Here is a 14,416-nt window from a genome sequence, read left to right as displayed (position 1 = left end):
CAAAATTACCATCTTCTTTGACTCACAGGCTTGCAACATGAGAATCATTTTTGACTGCCCCTTCTCAAGTTTCCTGTATGTCCAGCACATACTCATATTTTGTGGTTTGTTCCTCGACAGCATTTTGAATGTCCAGCCCCATTTTCTAAGACGGGGTAGTCAAAAGGCAAACCAGGGGCCAAATGTGGACTGCCAGACACTTTTGAACGGACCACAAAACCTTTTTATTTCTTTATTATCGTTATTTCTGTATTTTCTTCTCTGGTGTTTGGACCTTGACTATACCTTGACCAAGAAATTTGGACCTTTACAAAAAATAATTGATTACCCCTGTTCTAAGATCCCACAGCTAAAGCCAGCCCAGGCATTGGATATCTCCTGCTTTGATTACTTCAACCTACTCTTCTCTTCAGCCTCCCTGATTCTAATATTGCTTTCCCTTCCTGGTGCAGTCAAAGGGAAACCATTAAAATGACTTTTTGAATCTGATGCTGACAATGTAATCTCCCCCACCTCTTTGAATTCCTCTATGAACTCCCCCTTTCCCACTACATCATATTTAAACTTTTTTGTACTTACCTTAAAGGCCTACACAACTTTGACTTGGACTATATATTGGGAGTTTAGTCCTCTCATCTCCTCCACTCTGCCAAGGATACCAACTTTGATGTCCCAATAATCATCTTCTAGCAATCCTGTTTCTGTGTGTCTCTCCCCCCTCTCCCCCGCCCATAGTGGATGTTCTCCCAGTAGTTTGGATATTCATTCAAATCCTTTCCAATGAAATGAGTTAATAATTATAATTTTTTAAAAAATTCCAAACCCTAGTTATTTTCTAGTTGGGATTTCCAGTACATCCCTGTCCTCTCTGTGTCTGCCTTTTACATTTTAAAGGTCCACAGAGCAAGCATTGTCTTCACTTTGTGGCACCAAACACACTCTACATAATTAAATTTATTTAAACAATAATAAATATTAACTTTCAGTGCTAATGTATCAAATACATGGGCCAGAATGATTTGGGGATTGAATGTTTTGTTCAAGATTCAGAGTATCTTTACAATATCACCTGATGCTTCTCACTTTAGTAGCACCTCAGTCTGATCAGCTACCAGAGGGAACACTGACACAAATTTTGGTGGGAAAAACCTCTACATTGGTTAAAAATACAGGGATGGAGAGAGAATAGGAGGGGGAAAACAACTCAAGTTGCTTTGTTTTTTAACACTGTTTACAACTTTGGTCACCCAATTCACTGTCAATAATTGCAAATGGGATAAGATGTCAAAAGCCGCCCAGAGCGACATCCTCCTTGCTCTTCCCAAAAATATCTTCTAAATAATGCATTCCTTTAACTTTGACCTAAAACACTGCATCAGTTTGATTAATTAGAATAAAGGCTTTGTTTTTTCTTGTGATTTTTATGCTAATTTGGAAAACGGTCAGAAAATGTAAGGGTTCCACTGGCTACATTAGAGACCAGTATAAATGGGTTTCCAATATTGTAATAATATTAGAAAACAATAGAGGGTTCAATTTTTTATACATCTCTTGTATGAAATTAGAATAATCTTCTTTGATGCACTGCAATACATCCAATGGATTGTGCATTAAACCCACCTCGTCTGACCTTCGTTTTTCTTAGCTATGGTATTTTTAAAAGGAAACACTGGAGCAAAGAGAACACAAAAGAAAAAGTATAACCACCACAGTAACAAATCACAGCTCTAATTCAATAATTTGCTGACTATGTTTAGAATGATGCACATTGGCTTTCACTGAAGAATCTCAAAGCACTTTACAAACATCAATTCATTCTAGACATCCCTGTGAGGTGGGGCACAAAGCATTACTACTGTATCCTCATTTTAAGATAGAGTAATTGGAGCACAGAGAGTGCTCAAGTGACTTACCCCCCCAAGGTCACTCAATGAGTCAGTGTCAGTCAGGAACTGAACTGCTGAGTCATTGCTTTCACTTATGCTCTAACTACCAGACAATACTCTTTACGTTCTCCCAGACATTCTCTGTCTTCCAAAGTATTGATGGGAGTATCTGTTTAATATGCTATTTCTAGTACAAAAAGATGAATTCTGTATTGAAATGCTGCAGTGTGTGTTGCAGACAGAATAAAAATGAGCAACCCAAAGCATCAGCCCATCCTTTTGTAGTCGCTTTAAGTTTGCAGGAAAAAAAGTTGCTCTAAAGAAACACCTCCTGTAACATTCAAAAATCCATTTTAAATCTGCAGTCACTGTTGATTGCTAATGGTCCTAAAAGTTGACTATCCAACTACTTGGTATACAGCTCGTACAAAACCTGTGCTTTGGGAGATTAGCTGCATTAAAATGTTTCAAAACTGGTTATGAATTACATTACATGAAGATTTAAAGCCACATGGAGAAAAGCTGGTCAGGGTCGGACAGTATAGGACAGACAGTTCTTTACTGTTCCCTGAGCTGCTATTATATTTTCCTTAATAACCTCTAAATCCAGTAAAGGCAGCAGCTGAAGATTTTACATAAGGGAAAAAGTCTGCATTCAGACAGAACATATCTGAAGCAACAAGAGCAAGCTGTAAAGAATATTAATGACTCCTTTCTTCAACACATTTCTATGGAACTCCCAATTTTTATGGTAATAACGGAGTGAATCATAAAGCAAAATTCATAAAGCCTTTCCCAGCTTACAAATAACAATTTGTTATGGAGGGATATTCAAATTCATTATACTTCAGACATCTGTTTTTCTGCATTTGTTTGCCAAAAAACAATTGAAAGGAGGGGGAAGCAGGGTAATTTTTTGCATCTTTATGCAATGATCAGGAGCTGAATATTTCTGCCACCGCCCTCCCCCCAGATTTAAACTCTTCCTCCCCTTTTGCTCATTCTGGTTTTTTTAAATGTATACTGTATCAATTTGAGGACAGATCAAATTTATGTCTGTGTTGTAAAATACTGCCTTATTTCTCAATGTACAAAGTAGTAGTCCAGCAGAATCAGACATATTTTCAGTCACATACATATTATCTTCTGTAATGCTGCAATTTGGGAAATAAGTTATAAAAATAATAATATTCACTTAATAGTGTTTTCCATCCAAGATCTTATATTAAGCTTCATTCATAGCAACCTGGGACAGTAGATAAATATTATCCCCATTTTTCAGATGAGGAAACAGATACAAAATTTACATGATTTGCCCAATGTGACAAACACAAAATAAGTTTGTGACAAAGCCAGGAATAGAACCTATGTCTTCCAACATCCAATCCTGCTTTTTTTGGCTAAGGCTATCATTCCTTTTTCCTGGTCTCAATGGCTTAATAATATATTTATGCCTTCCTACGGAGCCAGCTTTCCTTCCCATCCCTGGATGTGTTAAAAAAGGGTAAATAAAGATGACAAGAAGAGTCAATGCTCCATAGTTTCCAAGGCAAGTGCTATTTCATGGTCAAACCTGAGAAGGCAATCACAATGACATGACATGAGCTCGGCTCTGCCATACGGACCGCTTAAGCCATTCTTAACCCTTGGAGTGTCTAATATGATGACTTTGATCTCTTGCATTATACTAAACCAGTCTAGTCATGGTGTTAGTGACACGTCAAATATAAATGAAATAAATTATTCTAACTGATGACATTACTGGTAAGGCTTAAACGTTCCATTCATTATCACTGAAAAAACCAGATCTTTCTTCTTTTCCCCAGCCTTGCTCTTACCATTTTAACACCCCTCTGTACAGAAGATCACTTTTAGATCTGCTCAGGTTTGCTTCTGAAAGCCAGTCTCATTAAGTTTTTGCTTCCATACAAACAGGCCCACAACTTCCTACCGAAATAACACCAGAGAAGTGCAGTTTTATGCCATTTATAGCACAGCAGCTTGCAGAGGGATTTGTTAGAACCCTGTATGCCAGCTGCACAAAGAGGATGCACCTATTGATGATACAATGATTTTAATGGTGTTTGTCTATTTGTCATATTTCAGTTATTCATCCTGGACATTATTATTCCTTTTTTATATTGCAATTGTGGCCTACGGTCCCAATCAGGATCAGGGCACAGACACATAGGAATACATGGCCCAAACCCCAAAGAGATTATAAACCTTTATTCCAGCTTCGGTTTGTCAGAGTACGTACTTCAGGAGTGGGCACACAGTTAAAATAGTTGTAAAAATATCTCAATCTTTCTTTTTCACCGATACAGTATACACAGATCCATAACAAATGTAGACTGTTGAAAGTCACGGTTATTTTCTTTGTATGTTTATGAATAGAATAGTATATCTGATGTTAGATATAAACTAATTGTATGTCCTCCCCTACTTGTTTCATGTGGATAACATTCTATATAAAAACTCCAGCCATACATCCAATTTCAGTGGGGAAAAACATCCTAAAATAATTTTACAGCATAAGTAAACAAACACCCCTCACATTTCACAAAGGCATTGGGGGAACAGCAGCTACATTTTCGTACACTGAATTGAACTAACCTGCTGACCTGTGGCTCTTCTTTTGCTCCCATTTCTTAGTTTCAACATCATAGTAACCCATGGAAGAAAGGTGTGTGTAACACCTAAATCATAATGGTATAATTTTTATTTTTATCACTTAGGCCCTGTCTATACTGGCCAAGGAAAGTATGTTAGCAATTTTCCAGCATGATTCACTAGAAAAATACTTCTGTGGTTTCCTTGGCCAGTAAACAAGATGAGCAAGGCCTCAAAGGAGCACTGTCATGGCTGACATGCTCTGTATAGCATCTTTTCAGTTTTACCTTACAAATGAACCCGACATGGGAAACACTAAACTTTCACTCAACAAAAACTAGAGGTAAAGTACCTTTAAATGCAAGATCATGCAAGCTTACCACACTTGCCGACGGAACAAGACAAACATAATTTTCTTTGCTTGTAACACTGCCTTACCTCCCAAGAGCATTTATCTATCATGTTTAATAAGGAAGAGAAAGATAGTACCTTCACACCCCCACAATACAATACTGAGAAAATTCATGCAACTTTTCATGGACCTTACAGATAATCTTTATGTACTGTGACTCAAGCATTTTCATCAAGTTTTTTTGACCTCAGTTAAGATTTTTGCCTCTAAAACACCTCAAAATATAATTACATTTTTCTAGTTTGGGGAGGATATTCCCAGTTGTATAAGCAATATATTATTATATTCTACATCACATCCTTGCTCCTCACAGTTACTATTAGCACCTCCTTTCTTATTCAGAAAGGATGAAAAAAAAACAAAGCCTCCAAGCTGGTGGGAAGAAAAATAAAATGAAAGCAGCAGCCTAAAGTAAAAAACTCATTCCTTAGGACAAAGAATGTGCTTGTGGGAATGGCAAGTATTTTATTACCATTTGCACAGGCTGTTATAAACAGCAGTGCTGAGAACACTTGCATGTTGACAGAACAAGACTGCCCTCCCCCACCATTCCCAAGGACTTATACTTCAAACAAAGACCGGTGGAGATTTCCCCGTTATCTCCTGGTACAGTAAACATCACATTTTCATGTTGCTGTGCATGAACAGACAAGGCTGTTGCCAGGGCACCTAACCTAAGGGGGTTGGGAGAGTGAATTTTGAAATACATGTTTGCTGCTGACTTTCTGACATGTCTGAAAGTTATTACTAGGTTATGATCAGCACAAGTAACTAAAACAAATAAATATATAAATACAAGGAATAAATAAACCCCAAAGTACAATTCTTAGTCCTTAAAAGAGACATATGAAGAAAGACCTAACATCAGACAACGTTTGGACACAACAGTGCATAAAGCACACATCCCCTGATTTATTTTTCTATATTAAATTATTTCCCTTCAAGAAAATCCCAGAAGGAGAAGGTGGAGAGGAGAGAGAAAGGAATGTGCAGCAGTGTCATTCCACCCACAAGCTCTGTGTACTATCCTCTCCTCCCTCTCTATTTCAGGGACTCCAGGCAATCTTCCACCCCTTTCCACATGCCAGGAGCTGTGTCCTTCATAACACCCTCCTCCATACAGTTGACACCACCCCAGTTTGGGAGGCCCCCATTCCAGGGTCTCTGTGTTCCCCCCATCTCCTGCCCTCAGGTGCCCCACTTTCAACCACCCCATCTCTATTCCCCTTACTCCAATTCCCTGCTTCCGTGCCTGCCCACCCATTTCCCCCTTTCTGAGCCCCTGCTTCCCTCAGCACCACAATTCTCCTCCTCCACCCATTCCCTTACAGGTCCCTGCTTTTCCTCTCTCCGCCCTGCCTCCCACACAAACACTCTCCACTTCTCTCCTTCCAGGTCCCTGAGAGACCCTGCTTTCCCCTTCCCATTGGCAAATACACTCCCCTACCCTCCTCCCCGAGTCCTCTCTGGGGGCCTGCTTCCTCTCCCTCACTGCCATCTGGGTCCCTACTTCCCCCACCACCATCGCCCCATCCCTAAGGTCCTTGCTGCTTTGCCCTCACCCCCACTCTTGCCCTTCCCACACACTCTGCCCTCCCTTTCCCTCCTCCCTGGATCCCCAATTCCCAGCCTACAAACCCTCCTCATAAAGGCTCTCTTACTTCTATTAGAGTTGAGGTTATAATCTCTCCAGGCACCAAGTTAAGGTTCTGCCTCTGATGTGAGAAGGCAGCAGCAGGGGGAACCAAAAAGATTCCTCTGCCTGCAGCACTGGGCAGTCTGGGGGCCCTGATTTTACTGTGAATCAGGCTCTTTCAGTGTTTTGATTTGTATCAGATTCAACAGGATTCTGCCCACTGATGGCTAAATAGTCCCAGAAATTTTGGAATTGGTTGTATGCAGTGTTCCAAAGCTATCATATTATATCCAAATACACACACAGAGAAATGCAGCTGAGTGTTGCACCTTGCTTTGGTCGGCCAAATATCTTCCTGAAACGTGTTTCCCTCCATGTCACAAATATATCCATTTTACTGTATTTTCTACTGTATACCCACAGGCCTGGGTCCTTTTTACAAAAACGATTTGTTAAAATTCCTATTCCCCACCTTTTGTTCAAAATAGTTTTGTGAATATTACTGTAGTTTCCATGGGAGAAGGGAAGGGGCAGGCTCCATAGAGACCTGAATGAATGGGGAGCAGATTTACATGTCCTCTTCAGCAACCTGTGGAGCAGCTGTCGCATTATTCTAAAACCTAAAAACGCAACACAGAGCCCCCCTACAAACCCCTGAAGGTTACTACAGGATCTATTCTAGCTACCAAGGTTCATATTCCTTGTCTATCACCATGGCATCTTTTGGATATGGCTCATGATACAGTTTTTGCACAGAGCACAAATGACTGTTTTCAGGAGAGGGCTGGGTTATACCAAGGAGAACAAAAGTTAAAAAAATGAGGGTAAAGGGATATATAAAGTCTCTAGAACTAAACTGATCCACATTCTCAGCTTGTGGAAAAGTGAGTCACCCCTGAAACCTGAAGTGACAATAAAAATAAAATAAAGGATTTTAAAAAATCCACCCATCACAACAGGAAACCACAGGTCATTTTGTAATTGTATATGTTTTTTAAACACAGTAACTCAAGACTATTTACTGCCATTACTATTCATTGAAAAGCACTTGCTGTAGATTGCTACACAGTTTAACTTGAGCAACATGTAAAAATGCCAGCAGACAGTAAGAAGAGAGATAAGAAAGGGCAGATGAGGTCATCCACTCATTTGTTGTTATGTAGAGGCTGTACTGAGGAGCATAGCAGAACATGCATTTCGTCTTCTCTGCTATAATCTACTCTAATCTTCTTCTTACTACCTTTTATCATTCCTGATGTGTTTTAACCTTTTGATGTAGGAAACTAGAAATGTTTAGGTATGCATCCTTCTGTTGGCAAGAATAAAGGATAAATATCCCACTTTCCTCCCAAAATTAGAAGTGTGTTTTAAGTTTTATCAGTTGTGAATTTGAGAAAAGAATCTGCACTGCACTGTGCATTCTTCAATATAGAGCACAGCAGCGGTCACAGAATTGCTAAAAGGAGAGCAGTGTTATCCTTTCAAACAGCGAAACAAGCCAAAAGCCTGCTCTCTGAAACAATACTAATGCTGACTCTTCACAGTTCATTCATTTGATCCATTCTTACCTCTCTACTGGAGACCTCTGTTTTTCATTGTTATTTATACACTCTATACATGGGGTAGGGCAGGGAGTGTCAATTACTTTTTGGCAAGCTCCATATTTCTTGGTCGAGGTACAATCAAGGTCCAGATGCCAGAGACAATAAAAAAAATAACAACGATAATAAGTAAATAAAAAGATTTTGGGATCCATTCAAAAGTGCCTGGCGGTCCGGATTTGGCCCATGGTCTGGCTATTGACTACCCCGGGGTAGGGTATGTATGTCTACACTACAAGTGCTACAGTGGCACAGCTGAAGCTACACTGCTATAGTGTTCTAGTGTAGACACTTGCTATATCTATGAAAGGGTATTTTCCATTGCTGTAGTAAATCCTCCCACTTGAGAGGCAGTAGCAGAAGAATTCTTCTGTTGACCCAGCTGCCTCTACAGTCGTGGGTTAGGTCAACCTAATTACATCACACAGAGTGAGAAATTTTCACAGCCCTGAACAATGTCCCTAGATTGACCTAAATTTTAGGTATAGATCAGGCCTTAGAATAACTGTTGTTCTTCATGACAGCTGTGATCCATAGCTGATTTCTTATAACAAAAAGGCATGTGTGCTGGCAGTAGGGATGGGTAAAATAATTCACATAAAATAAAAAACTTCCACGTGACTCAGTTATAACATGGTTAGATCCTATCCACACTACCCCTTTTAGCTATGAGGTAACCAGGACAGGATAACCACACTGAAATGGATTTCCCCCCTGACATTTCTATATTTGTATTGTAGACATACCCCAAGAAGAAACTACCTTCCAAATGCCTTGCCAAGTAAACAGATTAGCAAACTAACACGAAATTTCTTTAAGCAATCCCTGGAATTCAATCCTTTTCCCCCCATTTCTGCTCCTCCTCCTCCTCAAGGGATTTTACTTATCCTCTTCTCAGTGACAGAAACATAAATAGGGTGGAATTAAATAAAAATCAAAACAATAATAGGAAAAAAACATTAGAAAACAAAAACCACACAAATGCTTACAAACTGGAAGCAGCTCCTAACACTAGGTTCAATGTTACTGCCACCAAATGATGCAACTTCGCCCAGCTGTCGTGGGATCTGGATGGAGTCATGCAGGAGAAGGCCCAGTCGGCGCTGGTCACAGAATCCAGTGGAACTTGCTACCTGCTTGAATAGGTCTAGAGGGACGAAAATGAAGCAAAAAGAGTTTTAGGGATAGAACGTGTCAACCGGGACTATAGAAGTATTACAGAAATGCAATTATTTTCAGAGGCTCAAAAGTGCGGTGCCATTATTGGAGTGACCATATTTCAATGGGCCTCCATTTGGCTATCTTCTCTGTTCATTAACCAGTTAAATAAGTAGCCTGGTGCTACTGTCTGATTAGATCATGGGCTTGTATCTGTCAAGGAGGACCATTCTAAAATAACAATCTGACAGCATTTATATAATACTCAGAACCAACACAAGCTATAACTCCATAACACAGTTACTTAGACTGCAACCATAACACATGTATACAGGGTCTCTGATTCACAAAATCTTTTAAACATTAATGTACATATAGTCTGAACAGCTTTAAACATACAGCCCAGAGGACCTGATTCTGTTTCACATCATGAGTTGCTTTGAAAAACAAAAAAGTTCCCTAACTTTGATATTTCATAATATAATGAACTCAAGATGATTTTTTAAATGAAAGAGAAACATTACACTGTTACAGAGCCCCACCACCAGTTGGGAATGTTAATATCATATTAAGTTTTAGTTTTTGAAGTAAAAGCCCTGTTCTATTATAGAAACACTATCAAAAAGGAATCCTTACCGGACTGAATCATCATCCTACCATAAGCACAATTTAATTTGCTGGGAATTAGTTATACTACAAATACTTTGAGGAGGTTTTAAAGTTTGTAATAAAATGAAAAATCAAGTTAGGATCAACTGAAATATTTATTTGGTAGTACCCCAGTTGATAATTCATGACCTGAATAAATTCTGCTTATTTTTCAAAGAGTAAAAAATGTCACTAGTGTAGTAATAATATGCTTTCACGGCTGTGGCCTCCTTAATATTTCATTCCACACTGGGGGTGCAATTACACAGGAATGTCAATATCGCTGATAAGTTTCCTAGCACAGCTTTGACAAATGATTTTTTCTTTTTGGTTCTTTTTAATTAGAAGAGTATAAGAATATAATTCTTCTCATATTTGGTATCAGAATACATGATTTCAAGGCAAATCCTGCCTTTACCTCCCTGGCCCTGGAGACTTTCTCTGGCAGCACAACCAATACTGTTCTGCTGAACAAATGGGTGGCAAACTCCCTGTGCAGAACTCAACTCTACAGGGACTTCCAGAGCATATCAGTGAGCAGGAATGAGAATAGTCAAAAGATCAGCTGCTATGATGCTTCTGTCCTCTCCACTCACCACAACAAGGAGAGCCATTAGGACAATAGGAGCTACTGCAGCATCAGGTAGTGGAAATGGAGCAATGGTGGAACAAGTCCACAGCCCCAGGGAGAAGATTCCTTTCTTCTCACCTCCAACTGCACATCCTTTCATTTCCCTCTTATTAAAGCATCTACAATGCTTAAAGGAAGATTGCACATTACAATCAATCAGATGCATCCTTTTTTGGAGAGACATTATTCAGCACTCACAGGGGAATAAATTAATCTTAATAGATATTTCGCATCTCTAACTTTTATAATCCTAACAGTGTACCCCTTTTCTGGGAAACAGCTAAAAATAAAAGTTTTGACATTTTGTTTTACATGTTTTAATTTGACCCAATTTTACAAAATATTTTAAATGTTGCAATGAAGAGCGAGGTTGGTTCAATATATTTCCATATTCCTGTGTTTAAAAAATGTAAAAATTTTCAAAATCTTGATTTTCAAAAAGATGCTGAATTAAGAATACATCTTGAGTCAAATCCTAAAGTTCTTGCTCAAGCTCCAACCCTGTAAACTCCTACATATGAGTATTACCATTGAACTCATCAGGGTACCCATGTGCATAAAGTTACTCACATGAGTCAAGTGTCCAGGCCTCACTGTATACTCATTCATTATTCATGTAAAACTTGTATTGGCTTCAAATTGATTTTTTCCAAATAAGGATTTTGGGATTTGGTCCATTGAAAACATGCAGAACTTTGATTTTTAAATTACTCACTCACTCACTCTCTCTCTCTCTCTCTCTCTCACACACACACACACACACACACACACACACAAAATGAAAAAAAAATGGCAAAAAAGCTTTTCATGAATGTGAACATCTTTATTGTTCACCCATAGCAACTGTGGTTGCATATAATTTTTTCAAGTATGATTCCGCTGCCACTGTAGACACCAGACTTAAGATACTGTAATTTTATTCAACAAGTTGCTCTAAATATAATTTTTCCTGAAATATTTGTTTTTGTACTTTGTCATCTTGTCATTTAGATCCTGTCTAAACGGGTCAGGGAAAAAAGTTTTAATACCGTTCTATGACAATCATATTAAACCCTACTTCTTCCTAATATGTTGTCATTGATTTTTTTCTGGCCAGTGTAGAAAGAACTTTAATCTATTATAGGAAGTGGGGAGAAATCTACACTGGACAAGTCATTTAAAAATACAGTGTAGAGAACTATCCTTCACTGAAGGATTAGAAGACCTAACAGGACTTTTCTGTCCCGAATTTTTGTGTTTCCATGATATATAGGAAAAAATAAAAATAAAATAAATTAAAATGAAATAAAATATAAATGAAGACACCTGACTTACATCTGTACTTATCTTCCAAATGTGCTTTACACAGGGAAACTACACCGGTTTTAAAAGATAAGACACGAATCCTTCCTGTTCGACCCCTGTTGATGATAAGAAAAACAAACACTGATTGATAATATAATCCACATATTTGAGGTCTTATTTAGGACAGTAATGCAACTTTTAAAATTAAACACAAGCTTAGCCACCAATCTTAGAGCCCTGATAATTGCTGGAGGTTTTTAAAAATAGGTTGGACAAATACATGTCAGGGATGCTCTATGTTTACTTAGTCCTGCCTCAGCACAGGGGGCTAGACTAGATGACTTCTTAAGGTGCGTTCTAGCGCTACATTTCTATGATTCTGTACTATTCACAAAACTTAATTCTTGTGTAACTTATACATGACCTGTTGAATACACTGGTTAAACAGTGTTCATCAACAGCTCCAAGATAAGTAACTGGTTGCTGTTCCATAGTTAATGCTATGTTTTGCACTTAAATCAGGGATTCAACCACTCTGACATGAATGCAATGGCAGTGTATCTCCCCACAATTACAACACTTACTGAGTCTGAACATTCACATGTACATAACCTTTCATTAGTCTGAGAGTTCATATTAATTTAAAAATGAGCCCTGTAAAAAATTTAACACCCTGGGCCAGTCTATTTTTCTAGTCCAAATGATCTTAATAATGAAATAATGCACTCTTCAAATTTCCCATATAGACTGAAAGTCACCACATTTGAAGACATTTGGTTATTTTTCGCTTTTATTATTTATAACAAAGTGCTTCAGCAAGGGCTGACAAATAAATGTTCTTATATAGAAAATTCCACGAAGAATTGCCCTCTTTTAAAATGGCTGCCATTTCCTTTTGTGATCAATGGAAGTGAAGCTAAAAGTGCCTTTAGTAAACACTTCATCTTTTAATGTGGCTACCACCGTCCACTGTTTATAATGGAAGTGAAGCCAAGATGTCTTCAGGGAAGATGGGGATCCCAGACAGCATAGGGAGCCACACTCTTCCCTAAGGGCAGCCTGACTTCATTCCTACTGGGAACACTGGGAGATGGTGAACATTTTGAAACATGTCTTCGCTTAGTGTCAGCATTAGCCTCAACTCATTAGTGACACCAAAGATGTAACATTCAAACACTTTCCACTCACTTTAAAGAGCCTGTATGGGCCCCACCGCAGTCCATATGTGGTCTCTAGTCATCCTCCTTTCCCCTATCCACTTGTGCTCTGCAGCCTCTCTATATCTACAACATCCTCCATGACTGTGTGCCACGCAACTTCACTGCTTGAAATCCTACTTCAGAACTCAGTTTTATTTCAATTTACTTTCAATGGGAGACTTTCACACTAAATAATATTCCAGATAATATCCAAATTTTGATATATTTAAACAAAACAACCTTGCTCCCCCAAACAAATGATCAAAATGTGTACAATACAATAAAAGCATATGTCTAACAACTCCTTTAGGCAGAGATCTATCAATAATTTTCAGTCTATAAGTGCCACTTTCACTATTGTCACTGAAAATAAGAACAATATTAATGCATGCAATTATAAAAGGCACCCCACGCTGTGCTGCACAGTATATGAACAGTTCAGCCAATAAATACATTTCATCTGTAATACTGTCAAGATCAGTAGAAGAGCCATTTACATCCATTGGCCCAAATTCTGCTATCATACAAGTGTAATACCTTAGTAAAAAAAAACTCCACTGAAATGAAGAGAGACACTACAGATTTACATTGGTGTAACAGATCAGAATTTGGATCCCTCAACACATCCCATTTTTATTTTAAAAAATATTCTTTTCCTATTCATAAATCAGCATCTGTTATTCACTTATGTCAGTTCAACATTCTGTTCTTATTCTTTTCTTCTTTGCACTTCCTCCCCTTCCTCATATCCTTTCCAAATTCATTATCCAGAAACCCATGCAGATGAATACCAGCCTCATGCAAATTATACAGGAGAGGCATGTAGTATGATGATTTTCCTGTAAGGTATATTAAATAGGAACTTTCATGAAGCATGAGTTGGTTCAGTTGGCTACACCCTCCTCTCTGCCTCCCAAAACAAACAGGTAATTTAGCATGTAACTGCAAATGAGTATGAATATCTGACCAATTAAAACAAATTTGAAACATATTGAATAGCTGCAAGGCTGCACGCCAAATTGGACCAGTCATTTGTAGTGTGTTCCAGTTATCAATACCTTTACAAATAACAGTTGGGAAGCATAATAAATGCAAATTATTAGGGTGTTTTGTTTTTTTTTAATGCCACGGAGTCTCTAATAGGAGAATGAATTCAAGAAAATCATTGAGGGACTTGTCTATTTACCCTATCAGTACATACATCTGACCCTTGGCTCTTCTTTCTGTGCTCATCCAGGATAACACAAACACAAAACATGAGTAAAAGGCCATGCCCTTCCCTCATTCCTGGATCCTACAATGTTCCCTCCAGTTCTGTAGCATCCATTTCCTCAGTATTCCTTCCCTC

At 38.5% G+C, this 14,416-nt stretch overlaps 1 protein-coding gene across 5 annotated transcripts in view; it reads right to left on the bottom strand.

Annotated features, from left to right (window-relative positions):
- DMD (dystrophin) overlaps nucleotides 1-14,416 on the bottom strand; it is a 1,466,768-nt gene that overhangs the window by 47,094 nt on the left and 1,405,258 nt on the right. For all 5 annotated transcript variants that reach the window (XM_065405744.1, XM_065405758.1, XM_065405751.1 and 2 more), the window contains 2 exons: nucleotides 11,900-11,985; nucleotides 9,138-9,295 (listed from right to left, as the gene is read on the bottom strand). In XM_065405744.1, the coding sequence (XP_065261816.1) occupies nucleotides 9,138-9,295; nucleotides 11,900-11,985 (244 nt within the window). The remainder of the gene's footprint in view (nucleotides 1-9,137; nucleotides 9,296-11,899; nucleotides 11,986-14,416) is intronic.

Source organism: Emys orbicularis, chromosome 1 (genome assembly GCF_028017835.1).
Source record: "Emys orbicularis isolate rEmyOrb1 chromosome 1, rEmyOrb1.hap1, whole genome shotgun sequence".
Classification (NCBI taxonomy): Eukaryota; Metazoa; Chordata; order Testudines; family Emydidae; genus Emys; species Emys orbicularis.
This window is presented reverse-complemented; position numbering and strand designations above follow the sequence as displayed.